The sequence below is a fragment of the Enoplosus armatus genome, chromosome 22 (genome assembly GCF_043641665.1).
Source record: "Enoplosus armatus isolate fEnoArm2 chromosome 22, fEnoArm2.hap1, whole genome shotgun sequence".
NCBI lineage: Eukaryota > Metazoa > Chordata > Actinopteri > Centrarchiformes > Enoplosidae > Enoplosus > Enoplosus armatus.
Window position 1 is genome coordinate 16,109,706 of NC_092201.1, and position 25,211 is coordinate 16,134,916.

The 25,211-nt window shown below is 49.4% G+C and overlaps 1 protein-coding gene across 1 annotated transcript in view; it reads right to left on the reverse strand.

The window, feature by feature from the left end:
- Positions 1-1,507: 1,507 nt before the first annotated feature.
- The window catches only part of lmo3 (LIM domain only 3), a 28,736-nt gene continuing 5,032 nt past the window's right edge, over positions 1,508-25,211 (reverse strand). Inside the window, exons 3-4 of the mRNA XM_070928935.1 lie at positions 8,100-8,225; positions 1,508-1,613 (exon numbers count right to left, since the gene is read on the reverse strand). Of these exons, the coding sequence (XP_070785036.1) occupies positions 1,508-1,613; positions 8,100-8,225 (232 nt within the window). The remainder of the gene's footprint in view (positions 1,614-8,099; positions 8,226-25,211) is intronic.

Consider the following 25,211-nt stretch of genomic DNA (forward strand, 5'->3'; position numbering starts at 1 on the left):
GCAGGCGGGGGTGGGCGGGGGCCAGGCCGTGCACCGAGATGACTGGGGCCTCGAGGCGACTGAACCTGCTGCAGAGCGCAATTAACTGAACCCGAGGCCGCGTTGAGAGGCGACTCAAATTTTTGGACAACAGGGTGATGCACTGGATGCTTACCAAATAAATAGTGCACAAAAAGTAACCAAACCCCCCACCATCCCCGACTTATCTCTACACCCCTACGACTCCTAACCCTAACCCCACCCCCCACCCCCACCCCCACCCCCCACACACACACACACACACACACACATATTTCAGTTTGACCAGCGTGAATGCAAGGTTTTAATAAATAGAAAGACACGAGAAACACACACACACACACACACACACACACACACACAAACCAGTCCTTCACAACAACAGAGCCCGGAGTCCCAAACACTGCTGACGGTGAATGCATTTCAGGTACGGAACTGGCTGTTGCCGCCCCCACGACGGACGGTCTCGACAAAGTCTGGTCCATAAAGTTTAAAGCTGCTTTAATTGTTTTTTTGTTTGTTTGTTTTTTTGGCCACTTGGGGGGAGTAGAACACGCTGAAAACACGACATTTGAGACACTTTATTATCTTATTATCTCATGAAGTGGTTGGCTATCGTGTTAGCTCAGAGGAGCTAAAAGTCGAATTGTAAATCGATGAATTTTGTTGGAATCTTAAGGTTCCGAACTGACTGTATGGACCAGACCAAGCCTCACGAGACTGAAGAAGTCCTCAACCTGACACACACACACACACACACACACTCACACACACACACACACACACACACACAGCAACAAATTCAGTCATCAGCATTTTTTTTGTTGTTTTTGTTTTGTTTCGCTGCTCTTCAGTTTACATTCACCGTGTGTTGAATCCGATATCATACAGTAAAAAGGTGGTTCATCTCAAAATTGATTGACAATACCTCGGCGTGTTTTAGATTCAAGTAGAAGTTGTCGGACTGTGCAGTCAGGTGGTGGGTGGGGTCGGGGGTTGGGGGGGGTGCTGTCTGTCCTTGTCAGATAAGATGAGACAAGACCGCTTTTGGGTGGGCTTATTTTTTCTATTTATTTATTTGTTTGTTTGTTTGTTTATTTATTTTTTTCCCCTTCCAACCAGCGGGATCAGCTGTCGGTTGGAAGCTGCTCTGAGGCAGGTGTTTGTCGGCCCCAGGAGGAGAGAGGCAACATCCGTAAGTCACAAACAAAGAAATGGACAAACTATTTTTTTTTTTTTTTTTCATACTTGTAGTTTGTTGTAGGCTTCCAGGGCCTTTTTCCTGCCACACAGGCGTCTCTATGGCTATTCTGTACAGCAGTGTGTCCCCTCCTGGGGAGGCCTTGCTTAGTTATGTACATGTGGGGGACAGGAGCTGGACAGGAGGCAATAGTGCTTTTTGTTGTGTGATTACGAGCTCTCCTTCAGTCTCTCTTTTCTCCCACTCTTTCCTCCTCCTCTTGCTCCTCGTCGTGGCGTGCAGGGGGGGTCAGCGGACCTGGGGAGCGTAGCCCTCCTTCATCAGCCCCTCCTCGTAGTCTGTCTGGCACAGGATCATGTTGTTCTTCAGGAAAAACTTGTCTCCCACACAAAACCTGCACCGCACAAAGAGACAGAGGAGGGAAAGAGAGAGAGAGAAGGGGGGGGGGGGGGGTTTACATAAGCATCAAAGCAAGAATCTCATCATTAGTACTGAGCTGTAGGCTAGCAGGCCTAGCCGGCTACAGCACTAGCTTCCTGACTATAGTGCAAAATCTCTGCTTTAGCTATCATAACCTCAGCGCCAGACGAGGAGTTCTCCTCTAGGAGACAGTCAACTCAATTACAAGGTGGGATGTAGGGCTTAGGGGGTGGAGGTTGGTTTAAGTGGAGGTGTGTGTGTGAGGGGGGGGGGTTCTGGTGTATACGGGTTGAGTTATATCTGTTTCAGGCCAGGGTTCCTTTCCACCTGCAGCTGTACAGAAACCCCCGTCGACCTCGGCAGCTCTGTCCTGCTCCAGCCGAGGGGGGGGGGGGGGGGGGGGCACAGTTACACTTGACCTTTCAGCACAGCGGCAAGTGGAGATTATGTTGAACGCGTAAGAGCAGTAACTGGCGCTGTATTGTCCCGGGGGCTGCTTATCTCTCTCAGTGTGCAGGTTGGACAAGGTCGGCGAGCAGCTGTGCCAGTGTTTACCAGGAGGGAGGTGGAGCTGGGGGGGGGGGGGGGGGGGGCGGGGACGGTGAGCCTCGCCTCGCCTCCTTCGACTTCCCTGGATGTTAAGGCTGCTGTGCTGAGTGAGCTGGGAGCCGTGCACAAGCGGATGGAGCCCCCCGGTACCCGACGGGCTCGGGCTGTTCGCAGCATTTGCTGCAGGGCGGAATCGAGAGCATAATGTGCTGCGTTCCATTCGGGACCAATTAGCAGGAATCGAACACGCACAGTAGGTGCCGGCACAAAAACTGTGAGCATGGTGCTGGTTGCTGGAAATAAAGAGCTGACACGTCTCTCGAAAGAAACGTCACATCTCAGTGACGGACGAAAATGACTCTCAGTTACCGACAGAGCATGTGCAGCGGGCGATTCCCGATCCTCTTCCTTGCGCCGGGCCACTGTTTACATTGTTTACATTGTTTACAGATCAGCAAACCTCGGGAATAGATGTGAACACAGACAAATGCAGATATAGCAAAACGCTAACAGAAAGCTAATCTCTGAGGTTTCCGAGGCCGATTAAAAGCCGATTAAAAATGAACGAAGCGCCCGTATCGGCTCCATCTTTTTTCCAAGGAAGCCGAGGACTATCCCATCAGGAAGTACGCCACGAAGCCCCGCCCATTGTGGGCCACATACATAAGAGACAGTAAAATGCAGACTTTGGACTACTTTCTAGCACAGAGGGGGATATCGGTTGCGGTTAATGACGGGATGCTTGCACACCTTTATTACCAAACTAAACATAGACAACTAATAACCACCATTCCTCTGGAGGGGGGGGGGGGGCTGTTTGAGACTGACTAAGCAGAGGCAGAGCTGTGTTTCATGTAACGGTGTTAACCACTCCAATGAACAAAAAAAAAAAAAAAAAAACCACACATTCTCTCCCAGGATCTATTGTCTCTCTTTACTGACACCAAGCCCCCTCCCACTTACACCTTCTCTCTCTACTAGCAATACCGCCTCTTTCCCTCCTCTCCCTCCCCCTCCCCCTCGTCACTCTCTCCTCACAGCTCTCGCCCCTGCCCTCCTCTTGTTTCCCACGGCCACATTGTTTCTCAAATGTCAACAGCATGTGTGACATCAGTGCACCAATTATGATGAGGACGTTTAACACCGGGCCCATCGCAGGCGTCTCTGATGAAGGCCCTTGCGTTGCCCCTCGCATTTCCTCTTTCTTAAAATACAAATGCCGAGTGCACCCTCTGCATATCTCTCTATTAGGGAATTCGGGTATATATTGGTTAGCTGCTACCGGACTTCCAGTTAAAAAAAATAAAAAATAAATAAAAAAAGGAATATCAGCTACTTTGGGAATAAGGACACAATTTCAGTGGAGAATTATAGTGTCCTATGGCAACTGAAAAATTGAATTTTTTTTTTTAGCATTTACACAGGAAATCAAATGCACAGCACAAAATGTAATTAATATATTTCCTTTCCCCCTACTACTTTTGTGGTCTTATTATCTTTAAAATATGCTCTCCCTTTTTATAGTATTAGTTTTCGTGAATATAAATATATATATAAATATATATATATATATATATATATATATATATACAGTGGGATGCTGTTGTAAGGTCGGCCAAAAACAGTTACTTAGAGCTTGAGTTAAGGTCGTTATGTCAAATATACAGTTGATTTTATTAGGTTTGGATTTTGGGACATTTAGTTTTTTTTGGGGGGGCGGGGGGTTGTGAGGCTACACATAATCAGACTAAATAATTTTCTCTAAAATCCTGCCAGATTTCATCGGATTCCAGCTGCACTGGCTTGCTTACAGTGGTAGCCATCTAAAAGTGACAGCGGGTGGGGTGGGGGGGGGGGGGGGGGCACCATGACCTTACAGTGTGGTCATTCCCAAACATGTATACACAGTGTTCGCCCCTTTAGACCCGTTAGACGTTTTCAGATGACACACTGCATGAACTTAGCGTGCTGCTCGCTGTCAAGACCACAGCATCATCAAACCATTCAGTGAGACCCCCCCCACCCCCCTGCCGTTTCTCCACTTATTTACTCAGTGATTCAGGTTCTTCCTTTATTTTGTCGCCTATCTGCGCCTATAACAGCTCAACCTTCATCAGAGCTCCCCCATACAAGCAGACTTACTGTACGCTTGCGCTGACGTTATCGCGTGCAATCACGTCACGATTTCTAACTTTATAGTCAGTCAGCGTTTGCCCCCCCCCCCGCCTTTCCACTCTCTTCCCTCCATCTTCCTTCCTTTACTTAGAGGTGACTGTGACTAATGAGTCTTCAGAGACCTCTTGTTGTAGGAGGAAGAGAAAGAATGGCTTCCACAGGCGCGCACACTTAAAAGATGCATTGCGACGCCAGCAATTTGCCTCGGAGGCCCGCGTTAACTAGGGTATTCACTTTCCACTCAAACGAAAGAAACGGGGGAGATTGTCAAAGGGAGAAAATAGTCTCAACTGCAGCAAATCTAATTACTGTTAGGATGCACACAGGTTCAGAGACACTTGGCCCGATGACACTGATGCTTAATTGTAACAGCGTGTTGTAAATCTTCCCTGACAGATGGCTGCTGGGCAATCAGACAGCAGCAGCACAAGGACACGCTGAGGATGAGTTGTTTTTTTTTTACTTTGGGGAGTGCGATGCGGCGAATATCATTTCACATCTGGACGTCGTTTTAGCCCCGCCTCCGTCTTCGGCGCCGAGCGTCCTGATGCAGCGGCGTTTTTTTTTTTTCTCCGTCCGCGATGGTGCGCCGCCGGAAAAAAAAAAAAAATAAAATCAATTGTTAATCAAACAACGTCGCCGCGAATGGAGGGCAGCCTACTGGGCCTCCCTCCCTAGAATGCCACGGAAGCGCCTTCACCGGCGGAGGGGCCCTCGTGTTGGCTGTGTGCGCACTGTCCCAATTTAATAGGACACGCGTAAAGAGCGCAAAAAGTATGAAACGTAAAAATCGGATAGCATCTTCAGAACGTCGACAAAATGTATGAACTGGCTGTTGGCTGAAACGCTATTCTGTCATCTCCATGAGCGGATAGAAACTGACGTTCATTTGTATAAAGTTTTTCTTTAGGTTAAAATTGTGTTCTCTAGTGGGGCTGGCTGCACAGGTTCTGAGTTCTCAACACCAATCATACACGACGTGACAACTGTGTCCTTTATTGGCTATTAGGCCGCTGTCTAACAAGGCAAGCTGGTGACATACAAGGCGCCGGTGGCTGGGCTTAGCCGCGGCTGAACCCAATTGGTGTCAGTCTTCTCCTTCCAACGCTCCAGTGTGGAGCGTCCTCCCTTATCAGCGCTGACCTTCCCCCCTGCGCTGTCACCCATCCTGCTCCCCTCTACTCTAACCTTCCTCCAGCCTCCCTAGACTGTGGCCTCCAGCTCATCAGGGGGAAATTGGGCCAGCACTGGCTAGATGATGAGGCTGGACGACAGCCCCCATCGATTAGCTGTCCCCCAGGGCTGATCTGTGGCTAACTGCTTGCTGGATGGAGTCTCATATCTCCATCCTTATTCCCAACACACACACACACACACACACACACTTGCCTCAGAACCAGCCCCATATCCCTTTGGCTCTAAGACCACGGTGGTGCTTCCTTCCCCCCCCCTCCCACAGCTCAGGTAGGGAAAATAACAGGTCTGGCTGGTGGGAAGGTCACGACGGTAGATTTATGTCCAGTTTAACAGAGTAAGGGTGCAGACATGAGCAATCAGAGCCAATGTGGGATCCTATATTTTCACTGATAGACCAGGGACAGGAGCTATTCACTCCCCCCAGCTTGATACCATTTCAAAGTCACGCACAGAGCAAAGAAAGGGGGGGGGGGGAGCTTTTCGCTCTCTGGCAGATACACATGTAAGATAACTGGTGAGGCTTTTCCATTTATTTTATTCCTCAAGCAGGTTCGGCTCTCGACGCGTCGCAATGCAAGAGAATTGCCGCCAATTCGATGGCGGTGATGACAAGGAAGAACAAGGAAGCCGTTGATGGCGGCGACACGTCCACTCTCAGCAAAACGGGGCCAGTCTTTCTGTCTCGCCCCCCCCCCCCCGCGCTAACTGGCCTTTAACTTAAAGCAGGAGCCCTTGATGGCTTAGCACGGCAATGACCATTAAGAGTCCTGCAGCGAGCCCCTGATGGAATCAGAATAATCACCGGCTTCGACTTCCCTGCCCTCGCTCTGTGGGACACAGTAGGGTGGAAGTACCCACAAAGCGACTGATGGTGTGGATGGATGCATGAGCGAGTACGTGTGTGTGTGTGTGTGTGTGGGGGGGGGGGGGTGGCCGCATGTTCATACTTGATTGTAGCAATTCAACCTTCAAACGACAACACAGGCCGCGGCTGACCTGCAGGAGCGCCGGATAATTACACCGCGTGACCCCTGCTGACCTCGCAATCGCCTGCTCTGTTTATCAGATTCCACATTTTCATGACGACGTTCCGCAGAGAAATCTTCGGGCCATTTGTGAGATGGATTAGATTGCTTTATTGAAGGACCTGTGGGGGGAAGGAGGGGGGGTTGATGGTGGGGGGGGGGGGGGGGGGGGGGCTTTCATGTTTGTTTGAGGTTGGAAAACAAGAGACAGAGCTGGTGTAGATGAACACGGCGGGCAGATCTGTATGCCAGACAAAGAAAAAGGAGCCCATTTCCAGGCCCGGCTGCTGAGAAACTATTCAGGGAATCTTAAGTGTGATCGCCCCCGACAGATCTCAGACTGAAGGCTGAGGAAATTTGCAAAAAAAAAAGGTTGTTCTATTAATCCGAGATATAAATGTTTTGCGACTAGATCGACTCACCGACGCGGCAGTCGTCACTGAAAAGGCGCTAAAGCCGCTCTGAACGGGCAGACGTCGATTCATCGCGCCACAAATGTCAGATATATGAGTTTCAGGGATCAAATCGTATCCCTGTGGCATCAAACTAGCGGGCGGACTTGGCTGTGGCCTCATGTTTGCAGAGGGAACAGGCAAAGCAACAATAATCATTTCTGCATCAGAGTTTGAACTTCAAAGTTTACCTACCTGTCATTTCATAACTCATTTCAACTACTATTTTTGGGCAGTCTCTTCCTTTTAGCATGTGAACTAATGGCAAGAGTGGTCCTTTACATTCTGTTTAAATTGCTGCACAGGTATCTCTCACCCCGACAGCCCCACCGATGTAAAGAAAATGGAAAAAAAAACAAAAAGTCGGGGCTGAGGAACAGCTTCAATTAAAGCCGGTGCCAACGCCATAAATCTTGGCCAGGCCTCTGTGAAATTGTGATGGGCATCTGAACGGCCACGGCAGGCCGCGTGGAACACACTGACGGCGATTTTATTCAACAGTTCATCAGCCAGCCTAATGTAAAAAGAAAGATTTGCCCGCGCTTAAATGGGTTTTAATGTGGGAGAGCAGAGTTGGCCTGCCTGGGTCTGGCTAATGAAGATTAGCTGACTTCTTCCATTAGGGGAGGCTGTCTGGTGCAGCCGGCTGAGGTGGCAAGACAATAACCGAGCGCTAATTGTGTGCAACCAGGTCAGAGTCAGAATCTGCTTTATCGGCCAGGTATGTGCGCGCATGCAAGGGGTTTCACTCCGGTTTTGCCACTGCTAAAACAAGGACAAGGTGAACATCAAGATGAAACTACTATGTGCACACACAGACAACAGCAACGACTATTTGTAGACAGTAAGGCAAATCCTTGACCACGACCTGTCTACAGGGACGCCAGGTGGAGGCCCCGGTAATGACGGCTGATGGGGAGCATATGTGTGGGCACGGAACTGCACAGCAACACTTGGGATTCACTAGGCCGCAAACCCGACCGGCCATCGGGGGGGGGGGGGCTGCATCGGGTATGGGGAAAAGGGAGCGAGGAGGAGGGGGGGTCGGCCCGATCCACTCACCTCTGATTGCAGAGCTGGCACGCGAAGCAGTCCAGGTGGTAGACGTTCTCCTTGGCCCTCATGACCATCTCGAAGGCCGGAATTAGCTTGCTGCAGGCCGCGCAGTTCCCCGTTACACCAAACAACCTGAGCCACACACACACACACACACACACACACACACACACACAAAGAAGAGTCATGATGGAAGTAATACCCCCCCACCGCCCAACACAACAGTAACTCTGGGAGGTGTCTGGCTTCGCTTAGCGCAAGGACCGGAGCCAGGGGAAGACTGCTAACCCTACGTCTGACTAGCAGGAACTCTTAATTTACACGTCCTGTGCTGTATGTCCTCCCAGACCTGCGGGTATACAGGCATGAATTCTCACCTGGACTCCGGTTAGGACGGTAATCAACTTCACATCACCAGAAAATACTCCAACCGTTTCAGACCGCAAGGGACGACTTTCAAAGTGAAGGCGGAATGGCAACGAAGCACAGCGTATTCGTTTATTTATTCCTTATGACCCAATAGATGGATGAATGGATCCTCATTTTGAGGATGAGGGTGAGGGCGTTCAGAGAGAGAGAGAGAGAGAGAGAGAGAGACTGTGATAAACACGAGCTGCCCACTCTGAATCGGTCGCAAAAGTAGGTTGGACAGAGCCGGGCCACGGTGGCACAGTTAAAAAATAGCAGGGCCACAGCTTGTGCCATAGACATAAATGGGACATGGGTAGCGCTATCGCCCAGGGAGGACCCTATTATTTCTTGCTTTGGGGACATTAACGTGAGTATTCATTAGGGATTCAGGGCCGCTGCTACACAGCGACCTAGACTAGAGTGGCAAGGGAAGGGGGAAAAAAAAAAAAAATCTGATAACGAAATCATATAACAAAATAACCTATTAGGCGGACTTCTTGAGGCACTTTTAGCTGTCGTTAAAATGATAAAACGGCACGCCACTCTCCGAGCCTGTAAGAGATCGCAATCTGATAAATGATCTCGGGGCTTGGGATATGCAGGGTTGTTTATTAACCTTCAGAAAGTATGTTTCCCAGAGGCAAAGGAAGCAGACAGATTGCGCCCTCATGAATACCTACAGAATTAAGATCCACTGTCAAAACACACCTTGAGACAATGAAGGATATCTCCCGCAACATGGGTAGAACGGGCGAACACAAAAAGAGGGCCAACTCGGCGGATTAGCGCCGGCTTAATTAAAAGGATTGTGCCTTTTCCTTTGAGCAATCTAAATTTAGACGCATTTGCGAACATTCGCCTGGTTCTGCCGGAAGGCCCGCACGTGAAAACAGATGAAACGATGACTTCTCTTCTTCCAAAGCCGAGTAATTCTAAAAATACCACTACTAATAATAAGACTAATGACAGTAATGAGCATGAGTGTTTGAGCGCAGCACTTTGTACGGCATCTCTCGACAAAAGGGTCGCATGTTGTCCCTGTCTTCCAGGGACCTGAGTCATTCTCAGGTAGCATGCACTCAAGGCTCTGGTTCATAAATGATGGAAGGTATTTGTGTAAAAAAGAAAAAAAAAAAAAAAAAGGCGAGGTTTTAAGCTCTCTGCCTGTCAGCTCGAATCAAAACGGTGTTGGAAACGGCCGTCACACTACTTTGCTTGAGACTCTGGGGGGAGGGAGGAGTCCTCGTGCCGGCGAACGTCCGGATCAATGAAGGAGCCCCGATGCTTTCTTTTCCTCCGAGGTTGGCTGGTTGTTGCTGAGGTGAGGCGGGTAACAGTTAAAAAAAAGTTTGAACACTGCGAAAGCTCGCACAGCTGGTCCGAGATGTGCATTCTGAACCGCTGAAATGAGTGTCGGCGTGGCTTCCGATGACGCTTCGGAAGTCGTGAACTGAAAGTTGCAGAAGGAAGCGCATGAACTCGACTGGGTTTCTTACAGAGGGAGCTGTATTACCCACCGAAAGACAAAAAAAAAGGGCCTTTGGTGGACTTCAAGCCGCTACACGCATGCATCTTACTGAGATCGAATCAATCTCTTTCGGTGTCTCCGACAAGCTGGCTTAAAGAAGCGGGAGCTGCTGATGAGATTTACCCCCAAAAACTGCATCCGTGGCCGGCCGCGCCCCTTGTGTTGGCGGGAAAAGGCAACGCTCTTCAAGAGTGCAGCGCACGTGGGAGGCCTGGGCTCGCCCCCCCCCCCCCCGGCGGGGGAAGGGAGCGCGGACGGAGGCGTACCTGCCACTCACCCCTCACCGCTCCGCCAGTTTTGATGCCACAGACGCTAATGGCTCTCGAGGGAGGGGCCAAATTAAGCGCGGTTTGGTTGCATAATGAATTCAAACGCGCGGGGCTCCGACAACAATCAGAGGATGGCGGTTTGGAGGCCTTGTGCGCAGGACCCCGGGGGGGACGGGGGGGACGGGGGGCTGGGACTCAATGCTTTCAGTGGATTCTAATTAATAAATAAATATATACATCTCTCATGCATCGCTCTCAGGCTGACAACAGTACAGCTGTCAGCCATATCTGGAAAGCTAACTAGGGGGGTCTGCTGACAAAAAGAAAACAGAATAACATATGTAGAACAGTGGGCTTGACACGCACTTCATATCCATGGCTGACCGGCCAGCATGGATATTTGAAGAGGTTGACGCTACAACATGAGAATTAGAATTCATGCTCTGCTCCAATCTGAATTTGAAAGAGAATAGAGGCGGCCGGTGCCCCCCATACCTTGTTTCAGTGGTACCCCCCTTTTTGATGAAAGAAAAACAGGCACCAATTAAATGATTCCGCAAGGCTTTAGCCCAGTGAACCCCCCCCCCCCCCCGCCCCCCCCCACGGTTACTGAGGTGTAGGAAATAACTGCATTATCCTGGAATATATACATGGAGCCATAGATAATGTACAAAGGCAAACACATCAGAGGTCGAAGTGATTTTTACAAAGCCTGATCCCAGAATATAGACGCGCAATTTTATACTATCACACTATCAATATCTCATATTTCCAGACACACAAACACGCGGCTACGGATAAACCAAAACATCCGGCAGTCAGCGACCGAATCGCAAACCCGATCAACTTCCTGACCACGGCTCGATCGGCAAAGAGGAACAGGTGCCAAGAGCATCCAGGGTGAAATTTCATAGGCTTTCACACCCCCCCCCCCCCCCCCCCATTATTCAAATAGAAACATTGGCACACCCCCTCCCCCGCCACTGTTGTAAAGCTTTGGTTGTAGCTGCCGCACACATGCGCTTATTCGGGCTGGGACATGCGATACTGTACTCCCCAACAGGCTCCTGCTTTCCGGGCAACTGTTGAAAAATTGGAACTGTTTCCAACGGGCACTGTTTTGTACCAAAGGTAAATAATCACAACCCCTTTTTTTTGTGTATTCTGTGGGCGCCACCAACTAAATTCCACGCGCCTCCGTCGCGCCGGGGGCCGAGGCAGAGATCTCGCAAAGCTTATCGGACAAAACCCAAACGCTATCTTTTTTTTGTAATTTGGGTGAACCGGCCTTTTAAAACGAATTGCTGCTTATTGAACAAACTTTGGTCAAGAGGATCGATCAACCCCCCCCCCCTCACACCCACGCCCCCGTCATTCACCTGACTGGGTATTCCAGCCAGGGCAACAAATGAAGCTTTGCTCCGACGGCACCAGCGCCTCCATTCGCCATTTGAAATTCTGGTGGCGGCCTTGCTCTCCTCGTCCACCCCCCCCCACCACCCCCGCCAACCTCCATCTCTTCCCCATCCCTCCCACCGCTTCAATTGCTCCGGCCTCGGCGTGCATTCATCAGCTGCCGGATTAGAATTTGTTTCCTCACAAACCATTGATCATCGGCCTATTACTAGGCAAATGACAGTTAATTACCCACTACATTAACCACCGGGACCCGGGGACTAACTCCCTGTGCCATCAGTCAACATGATGAATGTGGCAAGTTCAGTAATGCACGACCATTCCCTCGTCCGCCTGCCATGCTGAGAACAACCCCTGGATCTCACTTCCAGGCACCCAGGGAAAATCTATGGCAATCTGCATAATTACAGGCTCAGGGTTAATAACAGACAAATGATTTGTTGCATCTCAACATAGGCTTTTTTTTTTTTTTTTAATGGGACCGTGCTTTGTCCATTTGATGATCCACCCTGGCTGGGGCCCCCACGCCGGCGTCCCGCTCGGAATTTAATCACGATGAGGACAGGCTTGGAAGGGCAACCACCAGCCTTGTCCATAAAGGGGGGACAAGGAGCGCTTGAGACGGCTCGATCCCATCAACGCCTCATCTCGAGAAAATCTTTGACGTGAGCAGGGGAACAGAAATCGTGAACTGCGGCGGTTGGGGTGGGGGGGGTGGGGGGGCTGGCAGTTAAGGGTGGCAAATGCAATTAGGCTTGCGCGTTCCTCAATTTTGTCCAGCCTGCATGTGTGGTTGCCGGCGATTAAACAACTCTAAGGGTTCAGAATTATTTCAATTACCACGGCCATGACCTGGGAATTGTCCCTGGGATAAGATTTTCCTCCTTGAGTGCCCCGACTTGCCTGGCTGCCGGCTCTATCAGTTCTCATCTGCACCTGGACTCTGATATCCTAATGATGAATTATGGGCCCGTCTTCCTGAGAGACTGCCGACTGTACAGGGAGGAACATTCCGCGAGGGCGTCAGCCTGGAGAGCGGCCGCAGAGTGCTGCCTAATTAGCTCCTCGGAAAAAAACAGAACTCGCCGTTCCCGCATCGCGCGTCGCCGGAAAAACTGTGAGGAGAAGGAGAGATTAAGCTACCGGGGTGACCATCACCAAATGTTAGCTTTATCCAAAGTGAGCGCATCAACGAATCTTTGCAACCGTAACCCATTATGGGACCTTTAACCCCTAACATCACACCATTCCTGGTCAAGATTTACCCAAGCTCCTCTGTCCTTAAACAAGAAACAATTCTTTTTTTTTTTTTAAATAAGATAAAAATAAAAAAGTGTACTCCAAACAAACTAACCAGGAAAAGGCTTTTCAGCACCGTTTTTTTGGCAGTGCTGTATTTTGGGCCCATTTTGAGGCGGGCATAATGAAAGATTCTGAGCCCCGCAGCAACCAGATGTGCGGCTCGATAGGCACTTCCCTATGCCAACCCACCTGCAGTCCCAAACTGGGTGCCAGGCTGTGGCACACCAGCCCTGCAATTATCTTCACCAAACATGCACAGTCCCACGAGTCATTGCTCTTCACAGCTAATTTAGCTAATCTCAACTGGAGGGGACGGTCCAAAAAAAAAAAAAAAAAAAAAATGTTCCCCCTGCCTCCCTACCCTGTCTGTCTGTGGCTCTCAGCCCCACGTCCGTTGATTCCAACTGAAGAAGTGCACCCTGAAACATTGTGGTTTCTAGCAAAACCGCATCCCGTTCACAAGGAGCATACGGCCGATGCCTTTGGGCAGAAAGTGCAGGGTACCGAACTGTTTTCACCTTGAGTAGCTTTCAGCTGTTTATTAACGGTAGAGTCGCTTTATTTGGTTATTAGAAATGGCAAAGTTAGGATTGGGCAAGAATCCAACCAAATCACACAGGCTGTGTTTCAAGCGCAGGCTGAATGGTATTGTCATTTCCCCCATCAAATGGCATGCCTCTGTGCTGTTCGGGGGGGGGGGGGGGGGGAAGCAAAACAAAGGCACCCCACTCTCGACCTCTACTTAAGGAAGTGCGACCCCTCTCATCAGGAACAATTAAGCGCCCGATGGAAGCAGGCTCTTCAGCGTGCGCGACCCACCCCCACCTTTCAGACTCCCTCGCGATTATCTGCACCCAGTTTGACCTCCCCGCATTTTCAGATCACACGTGGAAAAAAGTCCAATTTAATTACAGGAACTTCACTATTTTGAGAGCGCGGGCGTTATTGGCGAGGTAATTGCCAGACGTGTGAAGTGAATCGCGGTGTTGGGAGGTTAATGGCGGCCAAGCTTTGCTAAGCACAACACAACAATTACAGGGTGCTTTCAGAGCTTTTAACATCTATGCGCCATCTCGTTAAGCCGCAAAACCGAGGTGTAGCCCGCAGAGGCGAGCGCGCGCCCGCAGTTTTTGCAGTGTTTCACATCGCCTGCCATTTGCACCGATAAGAGACACGGAAAAATATGACAAATTGATTCCTAAATTATAAAAACAAGTGATGTGTTCAGTGGAAAAAACACACACACACACACACACACACAACCAGCAACTTCCTGTTGTGGCCAAATCAAATGTCAGCTCTGGTTCACTTTCAACAATTAAATCATTGTCTCTAGAAAACATCTTTGACAGAAAGCGGATGCAAGCGCAGCTGAACAATTCCGCTCCCGAACGACCACAGCCGAGGCGTCTTCTTATTACCCCTAAATCAGCATCTGGAGGGTGTGGAGCGTCACAGGTGAAACGGCGACGCGGGTGCCTCCGCGCCAAACTGTCGCAAGCTGTAAGCAGGAATATGTTTTGTTACCCTGTCTGCTACGTATCAGAGGAAATCTCGGGGGAAACGATCTGCTTGGCGGGCAAAAAAAAAAAAAAAGAAAAGAAAAAAAGGTCAACGTCGGTGAGAAACCTCAGACGGCAACTGGGTAGTGTTTTTCGGCGGGAATTTGGTGACTGAAATCATGGTATTTCCTGCATTTACATACAATGATATCGACCCACAACGTGAAATTGGTAACAATGCTTTTCACGGCAATAACTGCTCTTATAGTTTTTGGGTCTTGTTTTTATTCATTATGTCTTGATTTTTCTTACTCATGTCTCTTGCTTTTGCACTATCCTGTATGCATGCTGCTGTAACAATGCAGAGGGATTAGCCCCCCCCCCAGCACTGAGTAGTGTGCCCCATTTCAGGCTGTGTACTGGTCCCAACAACCTCCACCTATGAGATCAAAGTGCTAAAAGCTGATTGCTATGAGTGCGTAGGAATAACCGAAGGCGGTGGCGCTAGCATGGCTGCATTTTTATTTCTTTTTTTTTTTTTTTAATAAATCCTCTCTTCTCTCGTCTGGATGAGGGTGGCTGGACAGTTAGGGGGCACTGTAGGCCTGAAACCCATTTAGTCTCCGACACCGTGACGTCACTTAGGCGTAATTCACTTGCCTAATAATGAAAGCAGGCGAACTCTCCATCCATTTTTCCAATGCGCACATGTGAAACTATCAAAAGCATCCCTGCTTTACGACTGAGTGCATGTGGGCGTCGCAGTGAGGCATTATGTACGGGGACACCTACATTTGCTGGGGTATAATCGTTCTTTATAATTTGGGGGGGGGGGGGGGGGGGGGGGGGGGGGGGGGGCGGGGGAGAAAACGTGGTGATAAGGCAAAGGTGTGAAAATGAAGCCAGGAACAAAAAAGGAGACCTTGATAATGAATGGGCCCCGAGTGCAGCCAATTATATTAATGGCGCTAATGTAGAGCAACCTCTGACTGTTTGTGTTGGGAGCAACTGGGGTGGGGGTGGGGGTGGCTGCTGCATCACGGGCAAGTAGGCATGACTAAACCATCATTAAGACCACTTGTCAGACCACAGGGACCTTGCGTGAGCGAAGTTTGAAACAAGCGCTGTGCTGACACGAGCTCTCAAAAGGCCCGATACCGCTGCCGATATTTGGCCTTTGGTTCTTGCACTCAACATCGTCCTGCGTCGCGCTTCGAAAGCATCCTCGCGTTGTGTCTGACCCCCCCCAATCTCCGACCTGATTTCTATCTGGATGTGTTCCTTGTCAAGCGCTCGCGTTATCTCGAGGCTGCTCACATTGTGATCTCAAATATTCCAGTGGTGGAGGACATGTTCAGGTTCTTTACTCGAGGGGAAAGGAAGTGGAAAATATTACTGAAGTAAAAGGTTTTATCAGTCCCCCACAGCGACTCAATGCAGAGAAATGGCCCCTGTGAGTGTATATGATGACGATAATGACGAATGATACTATTAGATTATTATTACTCATGCATTAATGTTTGAGCAGCATTTTTCTCTTGTCGTCGGTGGCGGTAAAGCAAAGTTTCAACTGTTTCCGATTGCATTTGATGACCGGATCCCATAAAATGTTTTGGCATTTCAGCACGAGAAATGATTCAAACTATTAATCAAGTCGCTGATTCATTTCTTTTTGACAATTGATTCATCAGCTGATTGGCTGATTGACTAATCGTTCACCGGGTCAGCTTGATTGTATCGCATTTTCTCTTTCAAATTTGAATTGGTGTTTGAATACTGTCCACCGTACAGCGCTGCACCATGCCAAACGGCTTTTCCATTTACCTTTCGATGTGGTCGCATAAATAAACTGAATAAAAGAATACATGCATATTTGGAAAATGACTAATGCTATTGTAGAGTTACATTTTCATTTTCACGTTATCGTTTTAATGTAGTCCCCTTTAGGCTTCCATAAAAAAAAATGTGATTACTGCAGTTTTTATCTTGTCTTCATTTTCATATTCTTTAATGTTAAAAATTCATATCTATGTGAACATGACACGGCATGAACTCACTCAACACACTGATTCTTTTATACCCCCCAAAACCCAATTATAGATTGGACGTCTTTTTCAATCATCTACGTATGGATTTGTATGGATTTTTAGGGTCCAAACATCCTGGACGAGAGACAACATGAGATGATGCCTTGAAAACAGTTTAAGCTAATACTGCTCTCAGGTCTGAAAACGTGCGTTTGGCACCGTCTGTCGCAGCAGACAGCTCTTGCATGAGCCAGCGCGGACCACGGCGATGCGGGGCTAGATGTGCCGACGCTGTCAGGTAACTTAATGAAGTCCTTTTGCTGAGCGGCTTGTGTGTCGGTGTGTCGGTGTGCCTTGGCCAAGGGTAAAAGCAGTATCTAGCATTAGCATCACAACCCCCCCCCCCCCCCCCCCCGTCCCCTCCCCTTTCTTATGGCTTCCTCATGAATAAATCAGGCTGTTAAATTTGACGCATTTACATCTCATTTTACACGAGGCGGGGCACGGCGACCACGACTGGGCTCAGCTTGGTTATGCAAGCCGGGCAAAAGCCTGATATCATGTTCGCCTTTGCACTGTGAAAAACAAAAACAAGAGCCCGATAAGATCTCCCCCGGTGCCCCCCAACACGATGGTCCGCAGAGGGATTCTATCGCCGCATGTTCTCACCGCGTCAGCACACAATGTCTTGCCAGCAGTGATCGCTGGAGAGATCTAGCTGGCAAGAGATTCTGTGCTGAGGAGGAGGAAGGTGGGGGGGGGGGGGGGGTTCCGCTAGGCCGCCCACTAATTGAGAAGTCGCTCAGGGGTTCAGGGCAGGCCTCACAGCTCTGCCCATACCATCCAAATAACGCCTGTAAGTGGGGCTGACACCAACCAATCAGCATTTTTAAATCCTGTTTTCCACCGTGCAGCCCATGCCCCCCCCCCCCCCCCCCCCCCCTCTCCTCCCCTCACACTTTTCCTCACGGCTGCAGTCAGCTCCAGTCTCCCTGGCCAGGAACTCCGCGTCCTCCTCTCCCTCACCCCCCAACTTCATCTCCGTGAAGGCCTCATTAACCATGGGGTGGCACAGAAGAAGAAGCCCACCACATCCACGTCCCCACACACACACACACACACACACACACACACACACCGCCGCGTCCACACACGTCATCACACTAATTGGTGGACGGTCTGAGCTCGGGCAACAGCGTTCTCGACTCCCATCTCACATACACACATAAACAATTATACCTCCTTAATGTGAAACACCACCTGTGACCACGGGGGCCAGGCTGCGGGGCGACTGCAAAAATCTGAACGAGCATTTTTCCCCCGCCAGAAGCTAGCAGGGTACAGCGGCGGAAGAAGGTATTCATATTCTCTTTTAAGGTAAAAGTGGCAATACCGCAATGTAAAAGTGCTCCAGGTTAACATCCCGCATTCAGCGCTCTCCTCGCCGATTGCTGACATCCGGAAACGTGGGTCCTCCGATGGTCAGAGGACGACTGTGACTGTGTGTGTGTGTGTGTGAACCTACAGTAAGTAGCTCAACGGCAGAAGCAGGAAGTGGATCTGGGGATCTCCTCCTTTCCAATCAGATGAGCTCCCGCGAGGATCCGGCCCGCCCGACTGTTCGCGCTTCTTGTCCCCGTCAGACCACTTCTCAGCGCTTCATCTGCTTTTATATTGTGGACGTGTCCAGAGTTCAAGCTGACCCAGGTCCTTTTGAGGCTTCAGCCTCCAGCAATCGCTGGCGAGTGTGTGTGTGGAAGTACTGATCCCTGACCAGACGACACTGAGAGGGAGCTCTCGGGAAACCTGCAGCAGCCCCCCCCCCCCCCCCCCCCCCCGTCGTCCCGAGATCTGGCTGGATCTTCACTAAGCTCAGGTTAAAGGTCGCACTAGAGGGGGCAGCGTTTGACTAACAGGTGCTCTATCTCCCTCTCTTTGTCCTTTCTGACCTCCCTGCATCGCTCCCCTCCTCAGCTCCATCTGCTCACTCAGTCCTCCTCATTGTCGGGCGTCAACCCTCGCCTGGCTTCATCTGCTCCAGCAGGCCACATTAATCATGCATGGCCGCATTTGATCCGGCCCGCCATAACACATCTGCTTTTGTCACTTGGAGCGATTTAGCATCAATAGTTAAAAGCAGAGAGAGAGAGAGAGAGAGAGAGAAGTGCGGGTTCACAGGGAGAGGGGGTTGTCTTCCCTCTCGGGCATGAGATGAGCTCCACCTTGCCCTCCACCACACTCAAACTTTTCCAGAGGTGAGGGGGATTTTTTTTTTTTTTTTTTTTTTGTTGGACTGACTATCACAGTGTGATTGCATACAGGCTGAAAGCTGTGGATGCTTCCCAAACACATAGCCCTGGAACAAAACAAAACCAATGTGTGCCAAAGCCTGTGGGGCCGAGGAGGGGAGGGGCGCCGCACATCGCTGTGTGTCAAACAGCAGGGCTGTTATCGTGCGCTCGCATGCCTGCAGAAGAGAGGCAGCGGCCAAGTGTGTAGCCGCGCTGCAGCCAGCTGTACGTTCCAGGTGAGGCAAAGGGGAGGGGAGGGGGGGGGGGGGGGCACGCACTGAACATGATGACAACAAATCACAACGCAGTGGCACTTCAGTGGTGATGCACAAAAAAAGGACCAGATTATGAACACAATGTGTGGACTAATGCCACATATGTCCTTCTTTAAAACTGCGGAACCAAAACCACTGAGGCGCCAAGATCAAGTCCAGATCCCAGACCCATGCTGTCCTGACACACAACAGGGCCGCTCAGTCATCTCCTCAGCATTGGGACATTGAGGGAATTTGTGGGGGGGTGGGTGTTTAATGTTTTCAAAGGTTTTTAAAATATATTTTGTTACACTAAATATCTTAAAAAAATCATAAAATTTAAGTGAAATATAATAAAGGGAACTGAACAGTTAAATCTATTTCAGGGCCTTGATTACAATATATATTCTATATATGTATATATATATATATATATATATATATTTGTTTTGTTTTACCTTAAATGCCTAAATCTTACTATTATTCTCCTCTCATAGTTCTTGCTGTAGTGACACATGCACCAAAACAAACAAATTGTACACACGTCATACATTCTGAGTGAATTAATGATTTGACAGCTAGTCAACAAACAAAAAAAACCCAAAACAAACCCTTCAAGGGGTGTGGTGGAACTGGGGTCGGGGGGGGGGGGGTGGTCCATCTTCCCATAACCTAAGTAGCTTTCGCTGCCTGCATTTCGGAAGGGACTGAAAATGTGAAATAGCGAAAACTATCATTTGGATTTGAATGTTTCATTTCACGCGAGCGCCCACGTACCGCACCTCCAGTGGCACATTGAAACAAGCAGATGTGGCGCGCACGAGTGTGATATCGCCACAAAGTGAGGCACGCCATTCTGACCGAAGCCGAAAAAACATTTCGCTTCCTTCTCCGTCAAAGAACCTTCCCGCAGAGCAGATTAAACGCGGGGCAACACTCGAGACCGGAAACCTCGCCTTAATCTGTAAAGCCTTGTGGATCGTTGCCTAAGAGGAAAAGGGAGGAGGGCGAGCCATTAATATATGCATGGAAATGACCTGCGGCACTCCCCCATATAGAGGGGGGCAGCAAAGGTCAAATAGCCTCCAAACTTCGCTTGAGTTTAATTAAAAAGACAAAGAAGAGAGCATAATTTTCGGAGTGGACAGGCGCGATTACTGTGCGGTGTGAAGGGGAGCCGGGCTCAGGCTCTTTCAGCAGGCCTGTGTTCCCCCTTCCCATAAGGCATAGCTTCTTCCCATCCCTTTGATGTCAATATGGACCGTTTATTAGGGTCATAAAGGTTAATCTGGAAGGAGAGGGGATATCAGATAGTTTGGCATGAGGAGAGAAGTCCACATGAGCTGCCACTGTGGAGGGAGGCTGAATGTGGCCCGAGTGCAGTCAGCAGGTAATCTAGTTACCAATAATCAACTCCTCCAGGAAATGAAATGTAACGCCGACGCTTTTAAGCGCCCCGTGACCAGAGCGGGCCGCGGTGGGATTCAGACGTTTCAAAAAGGCTCGACTCGCTCGAATGAGTTCGCCGCAATCCGAGTCAATATTCATTACAAAGATGTCTGCTCGGTCGGAGGGGGGGGGGTTCACGTGATTTACAATATTACAAAGCATCAGAGAGATGATGGATGTGTTCAATTGCGCAAAGTAACTGACTCGATGAATTTTTCATTACCCTGGTTGACATGTTTGGGCCACTGAGTCAGATAAGGCACACTGATGAAACGCAGAGCTGAGGCGGCGTGTCGGGCCGGCCGTCGCCGCCGCCGCGGTCCCGCAGGAGGCAACAGGCTCGGCAGACACAGAAGCACAGCCCTGTTTACACCTGCCGTTAGCGTGCGTCCTGGGTGATCCGAGCGCAAGTGGACAGCTCCAAGTACGTCCGCTCACACCTGGCATTGGAATGCGTCTCCGGTGATCATCTGTGATCGGATCTCACGCCCCCCCCCGCTCTGTATGCAAATGTGAACGCGCACATTTCTGTCTGCAAAGACCAAACGGGTTGTTGTTTTTCCACCTGAATTTGATGAATTTACTGTCAAACCACGGGCCTCAGAACCTACAAAAACGCAACTTTACTCTGCCTCAACTTTCAGTGATTTCCGATGTTTTCCTGATGGACAGAAAGCTTTACATGTCACGAAAGTAACTGCTAACTGCTGTTAGCTAGTTAGCTCAGTTAGCCATGCAGCTAGCGGCCCTATAGCCCGAGAGACCTTCACTGGAATTTGCGCCACCCAGGATGACTTTTTCAAGGTTCAAGGTTCATTCATTTGTCGTTATACAACACAGGGTTGTGCAACAAAACGAAAGCGGTAGTTCCTTCATGCTACATACAAAAACATGGTGGAGTTGCAGTGGAGTGAACTGAGGAGTCTCGCAGCCTGAGGAAAGACGCTGCTCTGTAGTCTGGTGGTATGGCAGCGGATACTTGCCAGATGGCAGCAGGGTAAACAGTTGGTGGCCGGGGTGGGTATTGTCTTTTGAGTGACGCCTCACCTCTCCGATATCACTCATGCTCTGACAATTGGTACCAATGATGTTCTGGGCGGTTTTAAATCACCCGGTCCTGGGCCGTGCACATCCCGCACCAGTTTGTAATGTTTCCAGTTCAAGAACTTGGCACAGGGATTTTGCCCTCTTAAGTCTCCTCGAGAAACACAGTCGTTTCTAAGCTCTCTGTACCAAGGTTGGAGATGTGTGACGTCCATGACAGGTTCTCTGTGATGCTGATCCCCAGGAACCTGAAACGGTTCACCTGTTCCAGCTCAGCTCCACCGATGTAGAGTTGTTCTCTGTGCACTGCTCCGCAGGATGGTTGATTTCCTCCCGATATGAGTTCTCATCGCTGTTTGTAATCCGGCCGGTGACGGTAGTGTAGCCCGCAAACTTCAAAACAGAGTTCTCCCCATGTTGGAGATTGCGGTCATGGGTGTACAATGCGAACACTGAGTGGGCTGAACACACAGCCCTGGGGGTCTCCGGTGTTGGGCACTGGAGTGGAGGAGGTGTGACCGCCGATTCGAACTATTTATCTACTAGTGTTCACTCACATCTTTGGATTTACTGAAATTGTGCCACTTCTGAAATTGCGACCACCTCTTTTATCCCGGGCAAACCAAACCACAACAATAACGCTTGTCCGATTAATCGGCCGTTTTATCCACAAAAGAATCACAAAATATGACGTAGTGACGTGACAAGACGCGTGATCCATTCAAATCAAACTAGGCACAAATTCCTAACCACTAACCCTTAAGCAGATGAAGCATTACAAGCTGCGTCAATGGTATGTACCCCCCCCCCCCCCCAAAAAAAACAAAACAGTTAAACAATAACGATAATGGTGTTATTAAGCAAAGAAACACATTCCATTTCAGTTTAAACTTTTAACGAGAAGCGAGAAGTGATATCTGTGTTGCCCCCCCCCCCTCCACTATGCTTGTATAAATGATCCTGAGATTTGATAATGGCTTATTTCAACCGATTGCTGTTTTTATATTTGGACCCCCTCAAAAACAGAGGAGGTACAACCGCCTCTCTGTGTCTCCGCTACAGACGCATGGAAATGCAGAGCTACAGGTCTGATAGCTGCATGGTGGAGGGAATCACCCCCCATTCTATTCCTCAGCACAGATCAGATCAAATCATAACATAGACCACGCGGTGAACGTTGACCCCACCAAAACCAATTTCATTTGGAGAGATGGAAGGGCAAATTCGCGTTGAAAGCTAGATTTGCGATGCGCGCCAACTGAGCGAGGCCCAAAGAAACCCTTGTGCAAAGGTTAGAGGTAAGAAATTGTAGTCACACAGCCCCCCCCCCCCCACCCGTCGAGAGAAATATCTAAAAGAAGCAGGAACATGTGGGAATAAAGACACACTGCATTTTGGTATGAGCCGCGCAGTAAAGCAATTTCAGGGTGAAAAATATTGTCCTGCTTTGATAAACAAAAAAAGAAAAAAAATACAAATATCCATGTTGCCATATATTAACTCATAACTGGAGACGTTTAGACGATGCTTTCACAGCTTAATCACATCCGCTGTATTGTCACTGCACAGCTAAAATGGCTATAACCCCCCCCCCCCCCCTCTACCCCATGAATTCCATTAACTAGAGATGTCCAATAATTTGAATGGTGATTAGCATTTGTCCCATTTTCATCCCGGTGGCTCTGCACTCACCAGCCGCTTGAATTTAACGCCGCCGTCAGAAGTTTAACGACAAAGCAAAGGGGTGCGGGGGGGGGGGGGAGTTATTCATATTCTAATACCTTCGGCTCAGTGGTAAAGGTATGCTTAAAAGCACCAGGTGGTGACATCCTAATTTTTCACCGCCGTAAAAAAAAAAAAAAAAAAAAAAAAAATGTGTGGCTGCGCGGCTTTCGACTCTCTCCCCCATGCATTATTCTTGCTTTAAGCAGCGCGTCTCCTCGGGGAGAAGGGGGTATTGTTTTACAACACACCCAGCTGCGGCCTACTTGCCTCGCCCGGGGTTCTTTTCAAGGAGTTGTCTTGGGTGACCCCCTCTCTCTGGCAGTTATTAATAATAACACGTGCCGGGGAATAGTTCACCTTGTAACGCTGAGGCCGCCTCGCTGCTGCATGTATGTCTAGCCTCATACAGGAGGAGTCGGGGGGGTAGAGTGTGTGTGTGTGTGTGTGTGTATGTATGGGGGGGGGGGGCGCGGTTATAGGAAGCCAGAGGGAGAAACACACAAAAGACATCAAACAAAGTTTCCTTATATGTAATTACAATCAGGTAATCAACTATGGCCCCTCTAAAGTGATGGAGAGCCTGATTAGGAGCATCAAAGGGGGCCAAGAGGGTAGAGCCTTAAGAGGGAGATGGAGAGGTATGCTGTGTGTGTGTGTGTGTGTGTGTGTGTGTGAAAGATGAAGGAATAAGAAGGTAAAGTGGCAGGGCTGACAGACTGAGTGCCGCATTCTCCAGCTATAAGTCCCATTAAAAGCTCGAGCAGGAGAGTCCCTTTGTGCATGCTGAGTGCTCTATTGTAATAACAAGCAGCGGAGACAGGATTCAATCTGGGGCCCTGAATGAACCAATGCATTCCAAGCAAACCCTCCCCACCCACCCACCCATCAAGTGCTCGATGGATTCAAAGGAATCGAACGCTGCTGCTTTGCGAGGCCTCAGAAATTAATTCGTGTGAAGAGGAATCTTTGAGCTAAGGACTAAAGGCCTCCACGTCCACTTTTAAGACTTAACCTTAGGGTGCGGCGCTTGTGCCATTTAACGCGCCCGAATGAAGGACGGCGACCGAAATACCCGGGAAAATGCGCTCAATTTGAGAAATCAAACAAGCGGTGTTCTGAGCTGAAGCCCGCTGGCCTGTCATGTGAAGACAAAAAAAGAAAAAGAAAATGTGGCGAGGCACAAAGACAGAGTAAAGTAATGATGGTGGCATTCACGGGCACAGCAGGCACCTTAACCTTTTAGAGAACCGCATCCTTCAAAAAAATAACCCCCCCCCCCCCCCCCCACTCTCTACAAAACAAGAAAGGAAAACAAAACAGCACAGGTGCAGTCATGGGAGGGAAAGAAAAGAAACACGCCCGCTGAAGTTGACCTTACAGCTTGTTAAACGAGGGAGTGAAGAGGACGCCGGTCCCTCGGCCGACTACACGAATCGCGGCGACACTTCTCCTGACGCCATTCCATTCTTGGTTTCTCATACTTATATATATATCTATATATATATCTATATATATATAGATATATATATACAAAAACCGGTGACTTGCTTGTGTGTTTTTGACTGTCTTGCTGGCGCATTTCGTAGGACGTAGTCCAGCGTCAAGTCCAGTCTAGAGGCGACCTGTTCCGTTCTCTCCGACTTTTTGACTTGTGGGCGTTCGGATGCGCACTTTTGGTACGCACGCTTGACAAGACACGAGGCCGCCGCGGTTAGCTTGTAGCCGACTCAACCTCGAAAACGGCCCCAACTTAAGTGGTCCTGAGCTTAAGGGTGGTTAGCTTTACGCTGGTCGTACTGAAAATGAGACAGGACGGTGTTGCGGTGAAAACCCGCTCCCTGTTTCGCGGCCGATGGCAAGAATTCCTTCGTCCTCAAGCTCAGGATTCCGTCCAAACCAG